Source organism: Coenobita brevimanus, chromosome 111 (genome assembly GCF_032717465.1).
Source record: "Coenobita brevimanus isolate Jiangsu-jjx chromosome 111, ASM3271746v2, whole genome shotgun sequence".
Lineage (NCBI taxonomy): Eukaryota > Metazoa > Arthropoda > Malacostraca > Decapoda > Coenobitidae > Coenobita > Coenobita brevimanus.
The window spans coordinates 4,303,837-4,329,965 of NC_137064.1; the positions used below are offsets into that span (position 1 = coordinate 4,303,837).

At 42.3% G+C, this 26,129-nt stretch overlaps 1 protein-coding gene across 1 annotated transcript; it reads right to left on the bottom strand.

Moving 5' to 3' along the window:
• Positions 1–3,949: 3,949 nt before the first annotated feature.
• Positions 3,950–24,471, bottom strand: LOC145417754 (uncharacterized). Its single transcript, XM_080286361.1, has 3 exons — positions 24,123–24,471; positions 5,182–5,360; positions 3,950–4,732 (listed from the first exon to the last, which is right to left on the bottom strand). The coding sequence occupies exons 1-3, from the start codon at positions 24,469–24,471 to the stop codon at positions 3,950–3,952; spliced, it is 1,311 nt and encodes a 436-aa protein (XP_080142487.1).
• Positions 24,472–26,129: the final 1,658 nt, after the last annotated feature.

Here is a 26,129-nt window from a genome sequence, read left to right on the forward strand (position 1 = left end):
TAGTCTTTTGATTAAGATGAAATTCTCTCAGCTAACGAAATCGTCTTAGTATTACCCTGATGAAAATAAGTGCATCGGTGGCAGCAAGAGGTTCAATAAGATAGTTTTTCTCATTTTGATTACCAGACTCTCAGTTGAAGAAATTATTCATCAGGTGTAAGACTGAATAAAATGCCTAGGTGTGTCCAGCAGTAAAGGGGTTAAAACAAAGTGGTCTGTCCCAGTGCAGCATCAACATTCAGTCCAGTGACGTAATTTTCATTTCATTTTTGGCTATTTCCACATGTTTTATTTAACTTAGGGAGAGAACTCACGCTGTGAAGAGAATCAGAGGAAACTGGCTCCAACCCCGTCACTACACATGATTTCTCCAAAGTTAACAACATCGTCGGCGGCCACAAGAATGGGGGGGGGGGGAAACATTAATCACTGAAGTCCAGAAATTAACACTGGGGTCCAGGAGGCTCTTCTAAAAATGAATAAAATCCCCAGGAGGTAGTAAGATTAAAAAAAAAAAAAAGTAGAATTCTGAAATTGCTGAAGCAGTATTTAGAGACCTCCACATTCCACATGAAAATACTTTTATCACTGTAGACTTAATATTAAGGGACTTTTGATATGACTCAAAAACTTTTGCGGATTTTGACAAGTGACCTTGAGATTAAGGTCAAAGTCATTCGTACTATACAGATCATGTTCACTCATGACCCACTACATATCCACGGAGTTTGGTCAAAATTGGCCAAATACTTTCCGATTTAGCACTTTCAGGCATGAGGCTGCCATTTTGATTTTCCTCAGTTTCTCAGAATGTATTTCTGGGATCTCAATATCAGTACCTAGGTGCACTAGTATTATGTTGACTACATACTGGAACATTTGCAAAGCAGTCGATTCAGTAGGTTTTGCTGCGCTAGAGAGCAAAAATTGAAAAAAATTACATAGAGGGCGCTAGTACAGCGCTAGTGCCCAGAAAACAAAATTGTGCCAAGAGAATCCTGCAAACAAGAGACGTCGCTCCTGAAATTTTCAAATCTCTGTCTCGAGCGGTCTTGGAATGCCAGCGTTCTACATATTTAAATAAAATAATAATAATATCTACAATATCAATAAGAACTCCACACAACTTGGAGTTTATTAAAAAGACGTCATCACACCATAAGGTCTGATACAGGTTGTTTCTGTACCCTTTCACCGCGGGTGGCTTTTTCGACTCTAAATAAAATCGTCTGCAGGTGTCAAGAGGAAAATCAACCCTGTACACCGGCAGTACCTGGAGTATTTTACTTGAATCAAAACCAGACGATTGTAATCAGCTGAAGATGAGACACAGGAGTCTTAGTGTTAATACTGTCTTCATTCTTCCTCTCATGATCGCGTCTATTCTATTTTTAATCTTAGTTAATATCAGACGATTTTATTCAGCTGAGGGTGAGTCGTAGAAACCTGTTTTTTAATATTATACCCATTAACCTTTTCGTGATCGTGTCAACTCTACTTTTTAATCTCTGCTAATACCAGATGAGTTTATTCAGCTGAGAGTGAGTTATAGGAGTCTGGGTGTTTATATTAACTTCATTAATCCTCTCATGGTCAAATCAACTCTACTTTTTAATCTTGGCTAACAACAGACGATTATTAACCCCTTCATTCCGATTACATAATTTTGTAGTTAATTCTTGCTGTTTCCAGGCGATTTTATTGGGTTTAAGAATGACCCTTGAAACTGAGATGTTAACAAAGGCTCAGTTATCCCCTGCAGTTCCAAAAGTCGTTCCGTAAGCTGAATAAAATCATGGAGGGATAGCAAGACCAAAATATTATAAAATGTTATCGAACTGAAGGGGTTAAGAGTGATGCATAGGTGCCTGAGTGTTAAAAAAAATCACCGTACTGAAGGAGTTAAGACTGATAACGATAAAACACAAAAACGACGAGACAGTGGTATAGTTAATGTTCCTTTTTATTAATATATATGTACAATAAACTTTTCATCATGTTACAGAAAAAGAAACACACATACACACACATAAAAGATGAGACACTGACGAGAATTCCATGCAGAGGTCATCAAATATCAAAAGAAATACAGAGAAGAGAATAGTGAGATGCATGATCGAGGAGGTGTCGGAGGAGGAGGTGCAGCAGGATCTTCTTTCTGGTGACGTATGGTTAATCCTTGCCACTTCCAAGACGATTTTATTCAACTGGAGCAGGGATTATGGGAGTAAAGGAGATAACAGAGGCTTTAATTCCTCCAGTTTCATTAGTCTCTCCAGAGCTGAATAATATCGTCTGGAGATAGGAAGAATAAACTTTTAAATTACGCCACCGGACTGTATGGGTTTAGTGCGCCTCTCAGCCCCTGTCCTTATTCAGTTAATCACTTCAGTCCGATAATGTACAGTCGACATTATAAGTCCTGTCGTCTTTTCTGCCACTCTCTCCATGGATAAAAAAAAAAAATCAATATAGTGGACCTGCACCAAACCTTATGACACTGATCTGAGGCCAAATGGAGTCATCAGTGTCGGTGGCTGTGGAATTTCTCTCAACTAAACTGATTTTCGAAGTGCTTGGAGAGAAAAGCAGGAAAGACAACAGGACATTTGGTGTCTACCGTACCGTTTCATATTATTCTTGGCACACTACTTTCGGACGATTTTATTCTGATTAGGGAAAACTTCTCGTAATAAGATTAATGAAGGATATTTATATCTCCCTCCATATCTGCAAGTCTCCCCTCAGCTGAATAAAATCGTCCTGATACAGCAAGAATAAAATGAAAAATGCGCCACCGGATTCAGGGGATTAACCATTTCACTCCCATGACGTACTTTGTATTCTAATATTGCTACCACCGGACGATTTCCCTCAGCTTTGGTTATACTTTTCAAACAGGAAGAGTTGAGTACATCCCATATTAATCTTTCACTATTTTACGCCTTTCGTGAGCTGAATAAAATCGTCTTATGGCTGCAAGAATGAAACAGTTATACGTCATCAGATTGTAGAGGTAAACAAGACAATATATCACTAGCACGGTTTTCACATGTTCACAATATATACACAATGAGAGAGAAGTTCCTTGTTAGTCCAAAAGTGGTCATAGCTAGAAATTTGTTGTACCTGTCATTAAAATACGAGGAGTCAATTCGTTATAACCTAACTGAAGGCAAAAAATTCAGGTTCAGATCTGCATTACAATAATCTAATTTCCTTCCATGGTTTTAACATTTACCCACTTTAAGTATTGTACTATAAAAATAATGCACTTGACATGGAAAGTAATGGGATGCTGTGTCAAAATCATATAACCTGATATAATTTTAGGAACTTTCTCGAGACTCGTCCACAAACATAAATAAAGACCTGGTTTTTAAGACATCCAACGACTTTTGAGGAGAAGACAATACTTCTTGTGACTGAAGTTTGGCTGGATCTGGAGCAAAGTGGCTAGAGACAGAAACGCCTCCAAGCCTCTGACACAACTCGCGTCACCAGTCCTTAAATACACTGCTTATGTTATGCATGTCCTTCAAAGGTTCCATTAAAATGCCACTTGTACTGTAATATACATGTCCTTCGAATGATATCAACTCCCTCATGATGTAGTTCTTATGTTAATTAGATTGCCACCAAGTGACTGTATTCAGCTTCGTACTGTAAGTGTTAATGTAGGATGCATATACCCGTTAAAGTTAAAAAAAATCTTTTCTGTGCTGAATACATTTTCTTGGTGGTCAGACGATTTTATTCATCTTAGGATAGACTTTTCAGACTGGAGGGGTTAGATACAGCCTTCATTAACCCTTTCACTGAAAGATGTCTTTCAAAAACTGAATGTAATTGTCTAATAGTAAGAAGAATAACACAAAAATACGTCATCGGACTGAGCAGGTTAAGGTATGAAGAAGGGAACAGGTCAGTAGTTGTGGGTAGTGTGACATCAGCACTCTGGGTCATCTGCATCCTGTGGTGTGGCGTCAGGCCTGGTGGTGGTGGTGGTAGTGGGCGGGGGTGCTAGGGCGATGTTGTCAGGTTGCATCCCACCCTGGCAACCCCCCACAACAGCCATGGCATCACATGAACTCTCAGACACCGCCCCATGCAGAGAGTCGGCTGTGCTGTGGGGGAGCAGGGTGGTGGTGGTGGCTGCGGGGGACGGCTGCTGACATAACCGTAACATGTCTTGGTCGTGGGGGTCGTAGCCGGACACAGCCGGTAGGTCGCCCTCCGAACTGGGCTCCATCACCTCCTGTTTAGTGGTATGCAAGTGGAGGTGGTGGACGACCTCCTGAGGCGTGGGTGGAGGGGTCGGCGCCCCCCTGAGCAACGTGCCAGGAGAGGGAGGGCCTCTGTCTGCCAGAATGCTTTCTATGGAGAAGGTGGGCGGCCTCTTGACGGTGGTTTCTTTGGGCGGTGTCCTCCGCTCCAACCCGACCTCCCCGACCACATCAATCTCTGGCTCGGGTTTGTGCTGGCTTTCGTACTCGCATCGCAACTGCTCGATGGTGACGTGGACTCCCTTGAGGGCCAGCTTGCGCTGCTGCCGCTCCAGTTGTTTCAGCAACTTCTTCTCCTTCCGGAGTCGCTCCCGCCGCTCCAGCTCCTCGGGGGGGATGGGCTCCCCGGAGCAGGTCTGGGGTTGGGCGTTGTGGGCAGGCCGACCTGGGCCCTTTCTCGTGTGTTCCTTCTTACGCCACTTGGCCCGACGGTTCTGGAACCACACCTGCCAAACGACAGGCAAAATGATCACTCTGTTAAGATTTTAGCATTTAGTTGCTGAGGTGGGACAGTATAATTGGGAAGCAAATAACGGCTGTGTGCAGCTGTATCAGTATATACATCAGAAGTAACTTTTCTAACTTCAGCAAATCTTATCTGCTGTGTGTTCTTCAGTGGAACAGCGGTTTGTTTATTAAAGTAGCGTCTAGTTCCTCCGAATAACAAATGTGCATTATGTTAGCTGTGGGCTATCTGAAGAGAATATGTGTGTATTTTGTTAGCACACGCGTCAGTGACGTACATATGGCTGCAAACTTATTCATTTTCTCCTGCATTGCTGGAAATATTACAGATATTCAAATAAACTTTCCACAGATCCTATACAGTGAACAACTTCGTTACTATGTGAATCCAATGCTATGCCAACTAACTTGAAAAAGATTTAGTACTCACGGCAACTCTGCTTTCTGTAAGTCCGAGCCTCATGGCCACCGCCTCCCTCATGAATACATCGGGGTAGTGCGAGGACAAGAAAGCCCTCTCCAGCTCCTCCAGCTGCCACGAGTTGAAGTTGGTCCTTGAGCGCCGCCGCTTGGCTGCCGCGTCGCCATCCAGACTGCCTTCCTCACAATCTGCAGGACATCACACAGTTGCGGCGTAACATCATCATCATCATCATGACCTCTTTTACCCCGGTATAACATATTCAGAGAGGATAACGTAGGGTTCAGGGTGCTTTATGCAGGATTCAGACGAAGATGAAGCTTCGACACACGACACAATTATCAGTGTAGGGTTCTTTTGTAGACGATATTGTAGGCCATAAATTGAAGATTGCCAACATTCCCAGTGGAATACAGGATAGTTTCCAAACAGCTAAAGTACGGTGATAGGCTACATCTGCGCAACGTCCCTTGATGATCTATTAAAAAAACAAGAACATACTGTAGATCCCCAGAATATGTGTGGCAGTATGGTTTGACTTTGACCCCATACTCACTAAATGGCCTTAAAAAAAAAAAAAAAAAAAAAAAATAGCGGAATATTTGCTCAAGGAACAGCTGTGCGAAGTTTAAACCGAACTTTAGCATAATAAAAGAATGATGGCAAGCTGAAAAAGTGTGAAGATCTAATTAAGCCGTATATACTGTACTGGTAAATGTTGTAGCGTATCTATAATAATTGCCATATAAATATTTTGCCCGTGCAGATAAAAATCTCCAGAGCATTCTCCACAGAAATTACAGATGTAAAACTAACTACAGTAATGCAAAGTGGGCCTACAGACAGAGTAATTACGGGAAAAAAGATTCTCTCTCTCTTTCTCTCTCTCTCTCTCTCTCTCTCTCTCTCTCTCGACAAGTGAAAGTCACAGTTCCATTCATCACAGCCTAACAGCATACAGTACTTCTTTCTGTAGTGACCAAAAAAAGAAGTCTAGTCACATGGTCCAAGCTGCATAGTTACAGAAGAGAATATTCCTGTCAGTCGTCCTTGAAGACGACACAGTACAGTACATCCTAGCTGAATACCGCCATTTACAAGACTTTTGCGTCATCTGTTTCGCCTTAGCACTCTTAGTCTCACGCTTCTTGTCATACACTGGCCAGACAATCAGTAGCCTATATTTGCAACAGCGCTGCGTTTTTACATTACTTATCTGATGATCGCATCCTTGAATTGGTTTAAATCATATTTTCACGAGGGAGCAACGTAATCATTTGCCTTACCGATATAATTATACCGATGATTGTACCAACTAAAATCTCCCGCTCTACCCTCATGATTATGAAGAATATTTCTCCCTTTTTGTTTTTCTTAAGTAAATATAAAGGTCTTACTGGTAAAGACTATAAAGTCTTACGCTCCTGTGACTCACTTTGAGCTTAATAAAAACGTCTGACGTTAGCTCGAATAAAAGACCAAGGAGAACTTGGTCACGAGAAGATTAACAGGCAATCTTACGAGGAAATCAATATATAGCGATTAGTTTTCAATTAGTACAGTATAGGAATGACTTCCAAACTTTGCTTACATAAGGAAGTCCAGGTTTGCTTTACCAGTTCTATTTGTGGCTGGATATCCTAAGCTTAGCTGAGTTAGGCATTATTCTATACAGTGGGTTAGATGAGTTGTGCTGTTAGGAGGCAGATCTGGTGTGATATCAGACTGGACAATTTTAGTCTCAGCTGGACTCAGTTCGATTTAGCTCATGACTAGGTTTAGGACGTTCAGGTTTGCTTATATGAAATCATTTTATTCTACAAGAGTGGACCTTGAATTTAGTTAACGGTTAAATGTAACTGGAAAAGTATGTAGATTTTAATCAATGAAGAGAAACTGGCTAAGATATAATGGACGAAAATGCTAAGCAAGATACCCCAGATTTTTTTTTTTTTTTTCCGATGTCAAATTAATTTTGAAACATTTATGTAATTGGGTGGCTGAGTTTATTGCTATATATAAAATTTAACTTCCCTGTACATTATTGATGTAATGCAATTCTTTATCTTATTTCTTTTTTATACATTCCCGTATCAACAAAATCCTTTAAAATCATACTAATGATATGAAACAACTCAAGCAGAAGGCCAGCCCGAGTAACAAGAGGAAAGTTAGGCGAGACTGTTTACTACAGGAGATGATAATGTGATGGCGGTAATGCTAGTAATGTTCAGAATGACCACTATCATGATTGTGGGCAGGCGAGCGGTGCTTGTATAAAAAAACGGTAAGAGTTTCCATGAAAAAACCTACATTCTGACACCTTTTGAGTGCTAAAATATATTGTTGGATTTCACGTGGACGGTCGAGAACCATAATTTACGGCACACCATCTTCCTGATATATCGCGAATGAGGGGCGTGTCATGATGGCTGTCACCTTGAGAAAATATTGGCGATATCTCACTCAACCAACCTTGGCTCATTACGCCCTCCAGTCTAGTTAATAATATCGGTGCTGTACATATACGGTCGGCAAATTTGATCATACTTGTATTATTAGAGCGACGTTTTTGATGAAGAACCAAAAACGGTGTCCAATTTCTCTTGGCTGAGACAAGCGGTGAGTATATCGAACGTACCCTGGAGTGTTGTGAGGCTTCAGACAGCCCGTTGCTTTACTGCGATATTTGGCTGTATTGTCCGCGCTATCTTTATGGTCACATCACTTTACGAGCCAAAATTATCTGTCGGGCGGTATAGGCGGCTTAGTACTCGTATTTGACACATTTATGCATTATATACCGATACCTACTGAGAGAGGTAATATGGCAGGACATGATAATGATCGTTCCTCTCCGCCACGCTTCCTGGCAAAATTAGCTACGTAGTTTTCCGCCATTATGTCCGGGTCTGTTAAGGCTGTTTGTACAATGTTTGGTTTCACTGGCTGGGTTCTTCTAGGTGAGAGGACATACATCAAACGTCTGGGTTGCGGCGGGGGGTCTTGACTAGCCAGGATCTCGGTACTCAGTCATTCCCACCCGTTTACCTCGCTCATTGTGGCCAGGACGAGGCAGGTAATAGGTGTAAATATTGTGTTGCCTCAGGATGATGTGTCCTTCAACCAATGGGTTGTATTAGGGGGAGCAACCAATGGGTTGTATTAGGGGGAGCAACCAATGGGTTGTATTAGGGGGGACAACCAATGGGTTGTATTCTAGGGGGGCACACGAGGCTGCGTATCACCAATTCCTTTGCTATTTATTTTCCATATTACACCTCAACATTTTCTTGTGTGCTATAATTATCGTTTTGATATTGATGTTTCCATCAGCCAAGTATACAGGATACTGAGGTACTAGGTGCAGAATAAATCGCTAAGGAAGAGGTTTTATGAATCTTAAGGCATGGCAAGGTTTTTGTGATTCGAGTGGGGATGGTGCAAATAGTAAGGGAAGGACAGGCATGGAACTGGCATATAGTTTTGATTATAGAGTGAGAGGGATGAACTGGTAAGAGATTGAAAACTGAAGTATTGATAGTAAAGGGAAGAGGTGTGACCCCAGAGAAGGAGGGACAGGTTTGGTGATGGTGGTGGTGTTAGTGAGTGAGGGAATGGGTAAGTATGGTGGGTATGATGACAACTGTGATAATAAAGTTGAGATAGGTGTGGTGGTGGTGGTGGTGAGTGGGAACATGGTGAGGATGAAGATGTGCAGTAGTGAGGGAGTCAGGTGAGGTGGTAGTGATAGTGGTGGTTGTGGTGAGGAACATGTGTAATGGTGATTATGGTGATGAGAGACGATCATATGTAATGATGGGAACAGCGAATATGTAATGATGAGTAACATGTGTGACGGTAATGGTGTCGAGACGTGTAATGGTATTAACGGCTTTGAAGGGCAGGTGTGATGGTGGTGGTGATGGTTGCTTAGCCGAGCAGACCCACCGACCTATGGGGGTTATCCCATAGGTTTCTTACACCTTTGATGAGACTGTGTGCTGTTGGTGAGAGACTGCTGGTGATGGTGGTGGTGGTGAGGGATGGGTGTGATATTGGTAGGCAACGTGTAGTCGATATAATGATGAAAAACATACGTATAGAACTGATTTTTAAAAATGATGCCAAACAACTTCATTCGGATTAGAACACTCTAATAATGAAATGGGTTAATGAAGTCTACAACTAACCCCTCCTGAGCTCAATACAGTATTTTGTAGGTAGCAAGAAAAACAGTTTAAAATAATTACCATAATGAAAGGGTTAACTAACCACAGAATCTAAACTAGTGAGTATTTGACAAAAATATTATGATTACTGACAGCCAGCGTTTACTATAACTGGACAATTTGTTTAAAATGCATTTAATATTAAGCATTCTCACCGTATGAAAGTTAGAGTAATTAAGAAACTATTTTCATTAAAAACTTCCATCAAGAAATTCGGGCATTTTTGTTGGATATTTTATTACAAGAATATTTTTCTCCGGTACTCCCTGTTCCCGTCGCCAACATGAGTGTTAAGCCCCTGAGTTCGGAGTTCTGCAGGTTCATCCTGTGTGATGATCACCTGAATAAGAAAGAAAAATTGCCATCTTACGTGTCTCCCCTCTACACTGTCATGTATTTTACGTCTTGTCAACAATACCATAATATGACACTTTTGCCGGATTTTTCCTTTAAATCATCGTCTGGAAAAAATGTAGCACATGCAAGATACTGTACAGTATTTACATGAAGATGTTCTTATTAGTGATATCTGATTAATGTGCATTACAATGCATTTAGCCGATTCTTTCATTTTCCCACCACAGCCTATAGTTTAATAAAGGTTTGACTAAATCCCGGTTGATGTGATGTTAATGTTCGACAGCACATTTTTTGTCTGTGTGCTGCCTGGTGAAGCAAATCAGCGGCAGATTGTGTCATGTTGAAGCACACAGTATTGGAGTGTAACATGCAGAAGCACTCAGCAGTTGAGTGTGTCATGTTAAAGTACTCAATCAACAGTAGAGTGTGGTATGCTAATGCACTCAACATTAGAGTGCAGCATGTTGAAGCACTCAACAGTCCAGTGCATCATAGTAAAGCGGCAGAGTGTGGCCAACATGTGCAGAGCATAAACCAACGACCGCCTCTCCACTATCCACCTCCGCTCTAATTGAAACTCATACTGGTACTGTCACTAAGTAAATCAGTTGCAGGACTGTGGCCCGCCAACTGCCAGAGGATGGCACCGCTCATGCGTGACAGCACTGGTTATGCACGCACCAATCTATTCACTACTTTGATGCACCAACATTTGTTAGCCTATATATTACAAAACTTGATTATCTGATTTCCATTTACAGACACAGGTCCTCCTCAACAGTGATTCGTATCTTGTACAAGGTACAACTCAGCGCCATGATTCTGGCAACACCGCGTTCAGTGCAAACTATTGTGCTAAACAGCCAAGCGCTAAGTTTACTCGCACATAATGATTAAACTTAATTAAGAAAAAAAAAACGTTCGAGTCAATACTAGGTCTCCCTTAAGGGTAACTCATAAGATAGTCGGAACTAAATAGATGATGTGGACTTTTAAATGACCTACAGTAGACAATACTCCCTTATCATACATCTGACATCCGTATAATTCCAGAGGCACCACATAGCACTCTTAGAGAGCACACAGTGCCCCTTTAGGTACCGTAACGTTACTCATAAAGGTAACACAAAATACATAGAGAAACAACAGCATTCCAACGCTATCACAGTTTACGAGAGATAAAGGGAGAGAGAGAGAGAGAGAGAGAGAGAGAGAGAGAGCAGTGAATCAGTGTTACAAATGATATGAGAGAGAGAGAGAGAGAGAGAGAGAGAGAGAGAGAGCAGTGAATCAATGTTACAAATGATATGAGAGACAGACAGACAGAAACAGACACTACAGATCATGTGTTACAGTATGAAACCTACATATTACTGGATGATTAGTGAATGTATGAAATTATTATCTCAGTTCACTCCTTAGCCAGACCATGCCTCCCTTCTGGGCTGCTTTGTTTACGAAAAGACTTTATGCACTCTTCTAGTAACGCTGAAGTTGAGTGTGCTTGAGAAGAGAATTAGATATCCGATTTTACGTGAAGATTGTGAAACCTTAACCCCTTCAAACAGACCACGTCATTTTTTAACATTCTTGCTGCTACTAGACGATCTTCTTCAGCTTAGGAGAGAACGGTAATGGTGAACGCATTTTTGAAAGCTCTACCTAACCCCTCCAGTTCGAGAAATCCTTCCTAAACAGAATAAAATTAATATCGTCTGTGGGTGGCAAGAATGGAATAAAAAAAAGACGTCCTCGCAATGAAGCGATTAAGTGTTAGATAGTGTCGTCTTAGAAAATTACTGAGAATACTTGTTACCTTTACCTTATCGGGCCGAGGATGCATTTTTCATTTATATCTACACGTCAGATTCTCTTATTTAACTTAGGACACCTCTCTCGCAGGGAAGGGATTAATTAAGGCTATAATTATCCCATTTGTCCTAAAAGTCACTCCTAAGCTTAATAAAATCATAAAGGAAGACGCCATCGTAGTGAAGAGGTCAATTATCACGCAAAGAAAGCTTAATATGAAGACTGAATTACAACCCATAAGATTTTGAAAAGTTAAGGAGATGAGAAGAAGAGACATAAGTTAGAAGGATGTTAGTTAGAGAGAGGGCAGCCCGATGGCAAAGAATAGGGTGACACAGAGGCGATTTGTCTGTGGCCACCCCTACTGGGATCAGGCCTTCTGGCATTAAATAAATAGATGTAAAAATATTTGTGTATAAGAGTACTGGTTCATACTTTTGTTTTCACTCATACTGTTTCCATGCTTTTCACAACCAAACTAGAATCTAAATAATAGTCGAGCCGTGTATAATTATGTGCGTCTGTCTGTGCGTTTGTTTCTTTCGTGAGAATAAAAGATACCGACCTAATTCTTTTTGCATTAGGTCGGGGTAATCCCAGGAACTGTCAGAAAAATACCAAGCAAAAACTTTGTCGATCGAGCGCGACGCTACAGCGCGAAATTGTCGAAAATTGCGTCACGAGAAAATATGTGAAAATAATTTCTTGACTTTTTGGTCATAATTGGTCGTTGTGAGCTCAGTAACGGTATGGAAACAAAGCTAATGGTACCGGTATTTGCAAACGTTTTGTGATGGAAAAGCTATCAGTTAGTCCTGCAAATTTTTGCGGGGAAGCACCAGTCAATAATAAATTCAGAATAGGAGGAACGATATGGTGAGTTGTTTATCATGAAAACTGGCAAAGATCCTTGATATATACGAATTCTGAAACTCATCCCGAGCAATGATTAATGCTAATTCCGGTGGAAAGGTACAAATTATAATTTAACAGCACACGCAAAAAGATATAATTAGAGTTTTATGGAATGTTTTATGGTGTCTGTTACGAGTCCAAATTTAGAAAGACAAAACAAGGCTGAGTCAATCTGGCACCATAACTGCTGGCGACCACAGTAAAAAAAAGCAAGATGCAGTGATATTGGTCTTAATTTTTGTTCGATAAATATCATGGCTAAATATTGGAGTCTTGCTAAACTTCCATAAAAACAATCCATTTTATTCTGATCCAGCAAAAAAAAAAAAAAAAAAAAAACAGGTAATGCATTATATACGAAAACTATATTACCTGAGATATGATAATAAGTGAGCGCTATGCAATCCACAGCTTTTCTAAGGATTTCGTATCTTCGCAGCGCAGATGTCTTCAGTGTTTGGAGGCGAGTATTATTTCCAGCTAAAAAGGCTGACTCCCATTTTCTCATTTATTAGGTTAATTCTGTTTTCGTCACGTTAATATCCTCTTGTGCGCTTTTATTTATGCTTAATTTGTAGATACTAATACTTCTATCCAGGAGTCTTTTTTTTTTTTTTGGGGGGGGGGGGGCTGTTAGACGACACAGGGTTTAGGAGTGCCGCTAATAATGAAGATGTTATTATAGGCGATGTCTAATCCCTCCAATTCTAAAAATCTCAGGTGATCTAAATAAATTCGGCTGAGAATAGAGGATATCCCCGGATTCAAAGGGACTAAAAATACTTAAATAATATGAGCGAGAAAATGAAGGTACACTGTCTAAAATAAATCGATAAGGAAGAGGTGCTACGAAGTCCAGTAAGCCAAAGGGAATACTGCCATTAGTCTCTTAATCTACATATCAAGGGTTCCGAAGTAAGTTGCTCTCTCATGGTGGTGACTACTTAAGTATTCTATCCACGATGATATCAGACGCCTTCATTCAGCTGAAAGTGAGTCGCAGGAGACTAAGAATGTTAAGCAAGGCTTCACCTCTTTAACCCCTTCAGTAAAGCTACTTGTTTTCTTATTTTACTCTTGCAACCACAGGACTATTTAATTCAACCTTAGGAGATGCCTAGTGTAGTAAACGGGTTAATGAAAGCTCTATCCAACATATCTCGTTCGAAAAATTTCTCCAAAACTGAATAGAACTTGTCTGGAGGCAGTAATGCTCAAAATGAGCTTCATCAGACTGAAAGAGCTAAAATGTGTCATGAATAACCTTTTGTCACTGTCACACCTAGGCACTTTCTCCTTGTGTCGGTTTTATTCTTGTTACTGCTTGACGCTTGTAGTCTGGCCACCTCTAAACAATTCTGTTCGTTGCTACTGCATGATAATTATATTCATGGAACTGTCGGATGATGCGGTATTATATAGCTGAGAGAAACTCCCATCAACCAAAGGAGCAACATTCCTTGGTTAGTTCAGTAGGATCTCATCGGGTTTTATACAGCCTGGAAAGAATGTCAAGGAGCCATTGACCCTGACTGTCCCCAAGCTACAGCGTAGAGTTTAAATAAATAAGCCGTTGAGATACTGATTTAGAATGAATGCCAGTAACATTCATCATTATCATCATCATTATCATTTTAACCCACTTCCCCACGTGCTTGGAGCGGGAGGGATCCAGAAAGAGAAACTGGAAACACAACCGTAGGAGAGCTAACGCCCATTAAAAGTGGGCCACATATCCAATCGCTTAAGATTCAAGTCTTCGAAATTCTCGGCTCCATCTCACAGGCCGAACAATCCACACAAAACTGCTTTAATAATGTCCGTGGAACAGAACCATTCCATCGATTGTCATGGTAATGAGGGCGTGAAGCTTTGCATACATAATCCACCTACTGTCTCTTGTAAATTCCTTTGTTTCCTCAACTTCCATACCTCGCTTATTCATATACTCAAAATATTCATTCGCCTTCTTATCTGCCTTCCACGCCTCCTCCTACACTTAAAATCACTCACAGAAACTCTTTTCATTACTCTAATTACATCTACCTTCCCTGTGTGTCCATGCCACCATTGCACGCTGTCCTTGGTCCATTTATCAAGAGATTTCCATATTTTACAGCTGTTTCGAGATTCTGCGTTTCTTGTCTGTCCAGCCTATGCAGTTCATATAAATTCCTTAACAGAACCATTTCCACTGCTCTCACTCTTGATTTTTCATACTCATTCCATTCCAGAGACTTACATCCACACATTAATATGGGCACCAGTACATCCTCATACAGACCTCTTGCAACCTCTGTGTTCAGACATCTCTTCTGTATCAGTGCTTTCATAACACCCGCCACCTTCCTTCCTCGAACCACTCTGCTCTTCGCATCTCTCACACGTTTACATCTTTAATCGCTGCAGCTAAATACTGAAACCCTCCTACCACTTCCACCTTTTCCGGCCTCTCTCTCCATTCTGTACCTAACTGTTATCCAGTGCAATCCCAGTGACCATTCAGTGTTTCGTGACAAAGCCATTCTAAGGGTCTGTTCCTCAGTCGATTCGTTTACATCTCAGTCGAAAAGAATCCTTACCATGATAATTTTCACTAGGGAATTATATAGCTCACTATAAGGAATAAATAATAACCGCGCTAAAAATGCTCATGTTAATGGTCCTTACGCTCGCCAGCATCACCGCCATACGTAACTGTGAAAGCGGAAACAGAGGCGTGAAGTTTTGTTAATTAACATATTAAGGAAAAAACAGCGAATATATAAAATCGGCCATAAGTCACTATATCACAACTCATCACCATCCCCTCCCACCACTCCAATCTTCCTTATCACCACTCATCACCATTCCCTCCCACCACTCCAAGCCTATCACCACTCATCACCAGTCCCTCCCACCACTCCAAGCCTATCACCACTCATCACCATTCCCTCCCACCACTCCAAGCCTATCACCACTCATCACCATTCCCTCCCACCACTCCAAGCCTATCACCAATCATCACCATTCCCTCCCACCACTCCAGGCCTATCACCACTCATCACCATTCCCTCCCGTCACTCCAGGCTTATCACCACCCCTTCCACCACTCAAACCCCTCTATCACCACTCGTCACCACATTCTCCCACCACTTTAATAGTCGTGTTATCAGTACTTGTAGAGGCAAGGGGAAGGCAAGCCCTAAAATTTTGACAGTCATTAAAAGGATGCATAGGATTACGGAATTCGATTAACCGGCATCCCACATTACAGAGAGCATTTAGATTCTTAACCCCTTCAATACGGGACATCTATCGTTAACTGAATCAAATCGTCTGGTGGTAGCGAGAACAAAATAAGGAAAAATATCGCCTTGTACGAGGGGTGATCAGAAAGAAACGACAGTGAGTCCATAAACTTCTATTAGCATGAAGAACTATCAAACTATGACTCACATTCCTTCAAAGTACTCCCCTCCAACCTTTATGCAGCGTTCCATTCTCTTTCTCCACTTCATGAAGCAAGCGTGGTACTTTGAAGACGGTATACTTCGGAGTTCTGAATTGACGGTCCGTGCCAAGTCCTGGATGCGATGAAATTGCTTCCCAGCGATGGCAGATTTAATTTTTGGAAACAACCAAAAGCCACAGGGAGCCAGGTCAGGGGAGTAGGGTGGGTGGGGGAGCAGAGTTATACCTTGTTGTTCCAGGTACTGCATAGTGAGGCGAGCTTTGTGGGGTGCAGCATTGTCGTGGTGCAGCAAAAGGCGAGACCGACGGAGGGTTGGTGCGGTGTTGGCCTTGTGTTCCAAGACTTGTGGAAGGACCTGGTCTGTGTAGTATTGGGCTGTGATAGTGGACTTTTCAGGCATCACATCCACGCATATTGGTCCTTGAGAATTGAAAAAGATGGTCAAAAGGCGCTTCCGGCTGCGAAATCCTTCCTTCAAAATCTGAGGTCGAGTGTCTTCATCGCCCAACCACACCATGTTTGACTGCTTGTCACGGGTTGTGAAGAATGAAATCCAACACTCATCTCCAGTAGCAACATCTGAGAACCGTTTTGGACCATTTGGTTCAAATTCAGCAAGCCAGACACGACAAATCCTCACCCGTTCAGCCTTTTGCTCATCAGTCAACAAATGGGGTATCCATCCACAACACTTCTTCCTCAGGTGTAATTGTTCATGCACGATGTCATATGCACTCCCATAACTGATATCAAGCTCCAAGACTAAGAACCTAAGAGTTACAGTTGGATCCTCGTCAATGATGGACCGTGCACGGACAGTTGTTGCTTCGGTCACGGATGTCCGGGGGCGTCCAGAGCGTTGTTCATCTTTCAATTCAGTTTTTCCTGCTGTGAAAGCACGAATCCAGCGGGAAACAGTTTCCAGGGAAGGAGTAGTGTCTGGATAAACTTGTAATAATTCCCCTCGAATCTCTGTTACTTTCTTTCCCAGTTTCCACCTCGTAAAAATGTAGAACCTGCAGCCTTCTTTCGAGTAATCCATGTTTCTGGCCAGAGAGCAAAAACAAGAGTGAAGCATTCACTCACAACAATAAAACAAGAAAAGTCAGGCATACGGCGACAAGTTCAAACTCGTAAGGACAGGCAACTCTGCACTCTCCTTGCTCCCCTACCTCCCATCATTCAAGGTTTTCATGTTATAGCACGAACTGTCATTACTTTCTGATCACCCTTCGTATTGTCACTGTTGCTGTTGACTTGCGAGGCTGACTACGAAAAGGCCATTGGAAAGAAAGTAGAGACGACGGCAGGACTATTTAACAAACTGTCATTGTAACAAAAGGGTTAAAAGAAGTTCATTTGAAATCTTTCTTTATGATACATCTCCTAACTTAATAAAATTATTAAGTTGTGGTATGAATTAAATGAAAATTTTTCGTCATTGTACTCAAGGCGTTAATTGAGTAATATTTTAATCCTCTCACAACAAGATAACTCTCCTTAGCCTGCCTAAATAAAACCACTTAGCGGTAGCAGGAGTTAGATAAAAATTTAAAAAGATGTCATTGATTTGAGGGTGTTGTAATTATTTGTGTCCTCAGTAATTAATTTCTTTTCACAGGTGTGCCTCTAAAAATGGTGAGTGATTATTTAGTCTCATTGTTATTAAGGCTTATTTATCCGTATTATTGTGCACAAACCAAACATTACATAAACCTAATTTAACCCCTTCAAGCCGATTACTTTTTTATTATATATTCTACCTACCTTAGACCAGTAAATTATGTTTAGGTGAGACTTTTCCAACTGGAGAGGTTAGATGTAACGTAGCCTATATTAATCTCCTTACTACTAGGATGCTCTCTCTCTCTCTCTCTCTCTCTCTCTCTCTCTCTCTCTCTCTCTCTCTCTCTCTCTCTCTCTCACACACACACACACACACACACACACACACACACACACACACACACACACACACACACACACACACACACACACACACAAGCACAAAATAAAAACGTCTGGTGTCAGCAAGAATAAAATACGTCATCTGACCGAAGGAATTAACCATGAAAACCACATCCTTCCGTCCAAATCTTCTGTATATATATAAAAAAAAAATATGTTGCTTTCACGGTTAGGGTTGGTCTTGTTAGGTTTGGCTTACGTAATATCCATACATAAAGCTGAGTAATCAAGCGTAACCCCTTCAGTCCTACGCTGCATTTTATTGATTTATTCTTATTACCTTTACATGATTCTCTTCGGCTGTAGAAAAATCTCTTTCAGTGAAGGAGTAAATGAAGGCGTTATCTAACCCCTCAGAATGGAAAGTATCACCTCACTGAATAAAACAGTCTGGACATTGAATAAATAAAATGAAAACTATGTCACTGGTTTGAAGGGGTGGATAATTACTAGGATGATCTTCCATACGGTCGGTATCTGTCATTCACTTTTTTCCCCTTATCAAGAACGTACAGTAGGAAGGACCCCGAGGTTAAGCCATTCAGTCCCGTGACTTAAGGGTGACCAGCCTCACTGACCCCTGAATGGCATTATGTGAGCAATATACCCCAGCCAACACTCGGATTTAAATCGTTATCAGCCCATTAGGTTGGAGAGCCTTTGCCCACTGGACCACCAGGTGTCGTTTTGTAATATGGTCATCACCCAACTCTGTAAATGGTTTCCTGGCTTACTGAAAGTCCGCTGCCCCGTCACCTAGCGTGGAGTTACCTGAAGATAGCGCTATATCCAGTGAGTGGACGGTGAGCACTCCCATCTGCCTTGCACAGTCACGGTCAGTAATTTTCTACGCGGCTGGGCTTCCAACTAGAAATGCAGTAATCTATCCTGCCTGATTATTACTGCTGAATTTACAAGATCTCTTCTGATCTGGACATATGAGTAGTACAAAAGCAGTACTGAGAAACAGTTAACCTCCAGCTGTAGTCATGGACGGGAGTTCAGCTGCTGTTTTACTGTGCCTGTAGCATGTCCTCCCTGACGTATCATCTCAAAGTGACTCGTTTGTGGACATGAAAACAAGTACTAAGCCTCTCTCAGCTTAATCATATTACCCACCAAAGGAAAACAAGAAGCAGAAGAGATTAAATATTTGGCGAACTCTTGTTCCCAATAGTACAACCTGCTACAAAATATTTTTAACCCAAAGACATGTCCCACCCACATATATCCAGTCTCAGTCTTTAGTTCCGCTCTGGGACTTGGCATTATAAGTCCCCATAACGCCTTCGTGTCCATCTTACACGCAGTCATGTGCAGTCGAGGTCAGAAGTTCCTTGTACCAAGACTTGAACTATTCGCCTTTATGGATACAGAGGGAATGCTTATGTAACGTTATATTGTATTCGGACCACTACCGTGTTAATCTCTTCAGGCCGATGACTAGTGCTTATTTTAACCCAGCTACAACCACACGATTTAATTCAACTTAAGGGACTATAGTATTGTAGTGAAGGGGATTAATGAAGGATATATCTAACCCCTACAGTTCAGTGTCTCAAGCTAAACAGAATGATCAAAAACTACCAAGAAATAATATGAGGCATGTCATCGGATTGAAGACGCTAAGTTGTTTCAGATAATTCAGCTAGGTTTGCCATGATTTACAGAAACTCATTATTATAGTCATGTATTACACAATGTACCACCTACTCTACCACGAACTTGTTAATTCGGCTGTTCCAAAGCTGTTTCCGTCCAGCAACATCGGCGAAACAATAGAACACTCTCAATTTTCTTTTCTCTCTATGACTTTTGTTAAATCGCTGCAAACAACACAGAAATTCAGAATATTCTTGATTAGAGGGACACTGAAATGGCCTTCTCCCGTCTCCTTTATTGGCAAAAATGAAAGTAACTGGGCAGTTTTAAAGATGCAGACCTCATAGACCTTTACTACACAGACGTATTTCGCATTTTAATTACTTGTGTGTTACTGTCAAACGAAATTAATTTAGCGAATGTCAAGTATTAAAGAGGTTAAGTAATGATACATCCAACCCCTCCTGCCCGACAAGCCTCGCTGAAAATGAATAACATCGCCTAGTAATAGCTAGAATAAATTATGAAAAAATATGTATACTGACTGAAAGAGTTAAAAGAATTTTTATGCATGCCAGTACAGCAGAGGTCCAGTACAAAACATTCGTACACAGTATGAACAGAAGATTTCTTTATAATTTTGCCGGTATCGTACTCGTATGAAACGCCATTAGTTCGGTAATGCACTCTTGTTAGCAGTGAAAAAAATTATGACGTACTTAAGCAACTTCTTTCCAACCAGCAAAATACTCTTACAATATAGTTTTTATATTACCTTCTTTGTGTAGACTTCTCAGTAAATTGTCAATAAGTCAACAGTTCTACTTAGACAATATCGGTTCTGTCAGATGTAGGAGACATATTAAAACATTACTGAGTTCAATTATTTTAAAAGTACTGTAGGTGCTAGTTTCAAGGTGTCGTATTCAGGAAAGTTAACAGGCATGCACTCGAACTTCAGTTACTTTAACTTTGTAACCCGTAATTTTAAACTGCCTTATTGCACCAACCCTTCATCTTAATAATAAGTCAATACGGGTCTCTTTATGCTACCGCTGTTTATGGAAGGAATGATGTCTGCTGGATAATGTTGTCAGGTACTGAATTTGAATTATTATGTTACTTAAAAATACCTGTGTCTGGTCGAGTGTTGATGAGCAGTTGATGGACATGAAGTTGATAAAGACTGCACGGTTGTTTTTAGTTTTTATATATATTATACACAGATAAATGAATTGTAGTTGTTATTGTTGTTGTCTGAGTCGAGATAACGTGGTGTGAGTGGTGATGGTATGGTATGATGGTTAAGGTGTGGTGTTAGTGTGGTGTCAGTAGTGATAATGTGGTATGGGTGGTGGAGGTGTGGTGTGAGTGGTGCTGGTGTGGTTCAAATGGTGTTGGTGTTGTGTTGGTGTGGAATGACTGGTGTCGGTGTGGCGTATGTGATGATGGTGTGGTGTGAGTGGTGTTGTTGTGGCGTGAGTGGTGTAGGTATGGTGGGAATCGTGTTTGTGCCGCGCGGGTAGTGTTAGACTGGTGTGAAGGGTGGTGGTGTGGTATTGCTGTATGTTTGGTGTTGGTGTGGTGTTAGTGGTGTTGATGTAGTGTTAGTGGTGTTTGAGTGGCATGAATGTTGATGTGACTTGAGTGGTGTTGGTATGGTTTGAATGTTGATATGCTGTTTGTGGTGTTGGTGTGGTGTAAAAAAAAAGGGCAGTTGGTGTTAGTGTGATGTAAGTGGTGCTGGTGTGAAGTGAGTGGTGTCGGTGTGGTGTAAGCTGTGTTGGTGTTGGTGTTAGTGTTGGTGTGGTATGAATAATGTTGATGCGATGTGGGTGGTGTTGGTGTGGTGTGAGTGGTGTTATGAGCGGTGATGGTGTGGTGTGAGTGGTACTGGTGTGGCATGTGTGGTGTAGGTGTAGTGTGAGTAATGGTGGTGCTGTGTGAGTGGTGTTTTGTGGTGTGAATAGTGTTGGTGTGGTATATGTAGTGTTGGCGTGGTGTGAATGATGTTAGTGCGGTGTCAGTGGTATTGGTGTAGTGTGAGTGGTGATGGTGTGGTGTGAGTGATGATGATATATGTGTCGTATAGGCGTGGTGTGGTGTGAGTGGTGTTGGTGTGATGGGAGTGGTACTGGTATGGTTTGTGTAGTGTAGGTGTGGTGTTGTGTGGAGTGGGTATTACTGGTGTGAATGGTGTTGGTGCAGTGTGAGTGGTGTTGGTGTGATGTGAGTGATGATGGTGTGGTGTGAGTGTGTTGGTGTGGCGTGATTGATGATGGTGCAAGTAGTGTTGGTATATATGTGTGAGCGGTGTAAGTGGTGTCAGTTTGCATGTGAGTGGTGACAGAGTGGTGTGGGTGGTGTAAATGATGTAGGTGCGAATGTGAGTAGTATTGACCTGTACATACTACTGTGAAAATAAAAGCTTTGAAGGAACGCAAACAGAAAGGATCATGAAGAGAGGTGCTGATAGAAGGAAACGATATTTAAATAAAGATAATTCAGTAGTCTCTGGGAATCTGGTGGGAGAAACCATAATTATTTAATGTTTGAACCGGTTTCTTATTTCCAATCATTCTTACAGAGAAGCGACTTTGATTTCAGAGGAGAATATGGAACCAAAATTACAATCGGAGAGCATATTCTATAGCAAAATATGTTTCGAGTGACTGGACAGAAAAATGACGGGCATCGTAAAGAAATGTGTGTAGTTTGAACCATAAAATAGACAGTTCTGTGCTTAACCTCTTCAGCAGAAATCAATCCAGACACTTCAGATTATGTGGCATTAGCCTGTAACCAGAGCTATTTTGAAAGGATAAAGGTAGTTAACCATACAGATAGAGCAATGGATCCACCACGTTGACATATAATTAGAATCATCATCATTATCCCGATAATTTCCCTATCCCAATGCACCTGAAGATGACAGGATGAGGTGAATGAAGTTACGAATTTGTTAGTTTAGCGAAGCAAGTTGGGAAAGTATTTGATGAGCTCCGAAATAACAGCGGGATAATAATGATGGCATTTATTCACCTAAGTAAACTGAAAATGAATTAGTATGAGTGACATCTAAATGAAACGAAACTTATGTGCTTGTAAAAATCAGCTTATAAAACATATCCGGTACTGTTTTTGGTAAAGAATACTGTACATTATCAGCTGAAACTATAATTAAGCGATATTACACCAGTGAATACCAGGCAAGACAGTCTTAACCTCTTCAGTACAAGGGGTCTTTGCTAGGTATAAAATCGTCTGGCGGTAACAGGAGTGAAAATTGAATGGCGTCACCTTACTAAAGGGTTAAAATTAGGAGACTGCATGATTCTACCCCCATCACTACTACGGGTCTTTCATAGGCTGAATAAAATCGACTGACGGCAGCAAATATAGCAGGAAAAAGGCGTCACCCCACTGAAAGGTTTTATCTACCCACTAAAGGATATGAACCTTATCAATAACTTACGAACAATAATATAACTTGTCAATTTCATGTCAATCGTTGCGTCAGTGTAACTTACGCAAGATTATAATTATTTGTGGTTACTGACAGCTTGATTTTAGCTGGATGAAATTAAATCGTCTTTCTGTGGATGTCATGAAAGAAGCGGATGCATATAGGCCTACGTTTTTCTCTAAGGGAAGTCTCTTATCATTAGTAAGTGATATTGTAATTATAATTATGCGAATCGACCACACTAAGGTCATTAAAACAAATAATTACCATAAGAATAAGATTTGAGGTTCTACGACCTCCATCTCCCTAGTAAATGGAATCAACTGTAAAATATTGTTCATTGGCAAGAACTGAACAGAAAACATAAAACAGGCAAAATTATTAATAGATAAATGAGTAGAAAACTGCGTGCTGAAAGCTGTGGGAGGAAAAGCTGGTACTAAGCCAGGATAGGGACGCATGGAGGTCGATTTACCACGACCTCCCAGATGACTCCTCACGGCCAGACTCGGGTAATGGCCGGACAGATTCACCTACTTACCAACACGCACTGCTCAGCCCATGACGCGCGTGACGTCACCACTTTTATTGCAATCATAAACTTTGGCGCTCTTCGCGTGAGCGGAATGGAATATTGCCAACAGGAAAATGAAGAAGGAAATGTATATCAAGACACGTTCAAGGGAGGCACTAAAGCAAATGGAAAGTTTTATATGTTGCTGTGAAGTGCATAATAACTTCCTTCAGTGATGGAAATTGTCATTACTACCACTTGAGAACAAGAAAATTTTTTAGACGCTTTGGTGTCAGTGGAGTAAAATATTCTATAGTATTCAGGAATAAACGTACGGTAGCTGTATAGCTTATTCTGCAATAACCATTTTTGGCATTAATAATTTATTTGAGTTTTATGATCATCATTCTCACAGCCAGATAATAAGTACTCTACATGGACATCAGTGATTTCATTGCTTCTTGACATGCCTGTACTACGGATTCCATTTAATTCTGTCAGGAACGTTACTATAGTGCTCTCAAATTTAATACTAAGCGAGTACGGTATATGATACAGCAACTTTAATCGCAGAGAAGGTTATGTGATGATGTAGTCAGGTGTGAGAGCAGATGCAACAGCACTCACCTTTACCTTCGTCAGGGCGGTGGTCGTGCTGCAATTCCGGCGAGGGCAGTCCTCTCCCCAGGCCCGGACCACCAGGTCGCATCGACCCAAACACAGGGCTCTGTAGGCTGAGGCCCCAGGGGTACATCCCGCCCATCCCACCACTCATCATCTTGAGGGCGTGAGGCATGGGCGGGGTTAGGCTGAAAGGAGGCACGCCCATGGGTAGAGGTACAGGCCTAGCTAACTGAGACAGAACGTGTACGGGATGCAGGTAGCTGAGACCAGGCAGGTGCAGGTCCCCCCTCCCGCCCCGGGGCTCCCCTAGTATGCCCCGGGGCTCTCCCAGCACACCCTGGGGCTCAGCCATCACGCCCCGCTCCCTGACGCCGGGTGATGTAGTGGGGCGGGCGAGGGTTGTGAGCCAGCATTCACCACATTGAGGAGGGAGGCAACGAGCCCGGCCACCGACCACGGCTCAGTCTGGCCGCGGCACCACCACGGCTCCCCACGGCGGCTGTTGAGGTCTCTTCACCCGCGGTATCACGGTCCACTCACAGTAATTCTCTCTTTCCTTTACACTGCAGGAGGGGTCATGTCTTTTAATTATGGCTGTACTGTTGCACCAGTAACTTTGTAAGCACTGTCAGGCAACATGTAAATTGTTTCACAAGTGTGCAGCAGAGATTCTCCTGGTAGGAAGTTTCGGCAGCGTCGTCTGTTCCGCCTTCTGGAGCCACTAAATAGGCGCTAACAAGTGTGGAGGGAGCGGTGGCGGGTTGGGAGTAGAGGGCCTCGGTTCATAACTCTAGCGCGCCGTGGCCTGTCAAACCATCTGGTGCGTCCTGCCGCTCGCTCCAGCTGCTAGCGCCGACAGGGATCATGTGAGAATGAAATATAACAGGAATCATCCATGCCTCTTGTTACAATCATAACAGGGTGTCAGTGAGCAGCCGAGATCATACGTGGCTCCGCCCACTTCCCTCCCGCCAGCCACTCACCGCCCGTCCTTCCCGCTGCGCCAACCAATCACGCCGGAGGGGAAGGGCCTAATCGATTTCTCCCTTTTATCATGGTGTGAACAAGTTACACATGATTGGAAAATGCTTAACGCTTTAACGCTCCACATTGATTATAAAACTCGGGACCAAACACCTTCTTTATGATCCCGGCGGTAATTAAAGCCCAATCAAGAGTCAGAGCGACGCAGCCAGCCCGGCACGCGACGACTCCCAGCCACGGAAAAGACACACATTGGAAACACACTGAGAATTGACGGCCCACACCCACACCATTGGTCGTGCCGGGGAGTATTGGTGTTAGGCGGGGAGATTGGTTATGCATGTATTATCTCACCATTAGCCCTCAGGATGGGCTGGGGAGAAGCTGGGCGGCGGGCGAGGATGGGAGAGGGGAGGAGGAGGAGTGGGGAGTGGGGAGAAAGAGCATGTGGAGAGAACGACTCGAGAGATGTGATTTAGGAGACCCAGGTAAAGTGCAGGAGAAGGACGAGGCGGCGGGAGGGTGGAGTGAGTGAGAACGCGAGCTGGGAGACAGGACTTGAGGGGAAGGGAGGGAAGTGGGATGCTGGATGTAGGGAGACTGAGGGGTGTGGGGAGGATAGGAAGGGAACGGGAAGGAAGAGTGTGTATAACACTAGATAGAGAGAGAAAAAAGGGCGTGGGGGGGGGGGAAGGAGTGGAGTTGAATGGCATGGACAGAAGGAAAATACGGGTAATGGAGAGGAGAGTCGGGAAGGGGAGACTGGGGAGGGGTGTATGAAAGAAAAGGCAGGGCAAGGTGGTCAGCAAGAAAGACCGAGAAGTGAAGGCGAAGGTAGGAAAAGGGATGGCAGCAGAGAGTAAGGAAGGAAAAGGCGGAACAGGAAAGGGGGGGTGGGGGCAGGACAGAGAAAGGGGAAGCACAGGAAAGAGGGGAGCAGGACAGACAAGAGGGAGGCAGGACAGGCAAGGGAATTAATGGGAGAGGGATAAGGGAGGTAGGACAGGGGAGGGAGAAGCAAGACAG

Excerpts from the sequence above, each read along its gene's own strand:
- LOC145417754 (XM_080286361.1), bottom strand. The coding sequence starts at position 24,471 with ATGGCTGAGCCCCAGGGTGTGCTGGGAGAGCCCCGGGGCATACTAGGG. Across the intron at positions 5,361-24,122 it reads CCGCCCTGACGAAGGTAAAG|ATTGTGAGGAAGGCAGTCTG; the intron begins GTGAGTGCTGTT and ends GATGTCCTGCAG. Across the intron at positions 4,733-5,181 it reads TTACAGAAAGCAGAGTTGCC|GTGTGGTTCCAGAACCGTCG; the intron begins GTGAGTACTAAA and ends GTCGTTTGGCAG.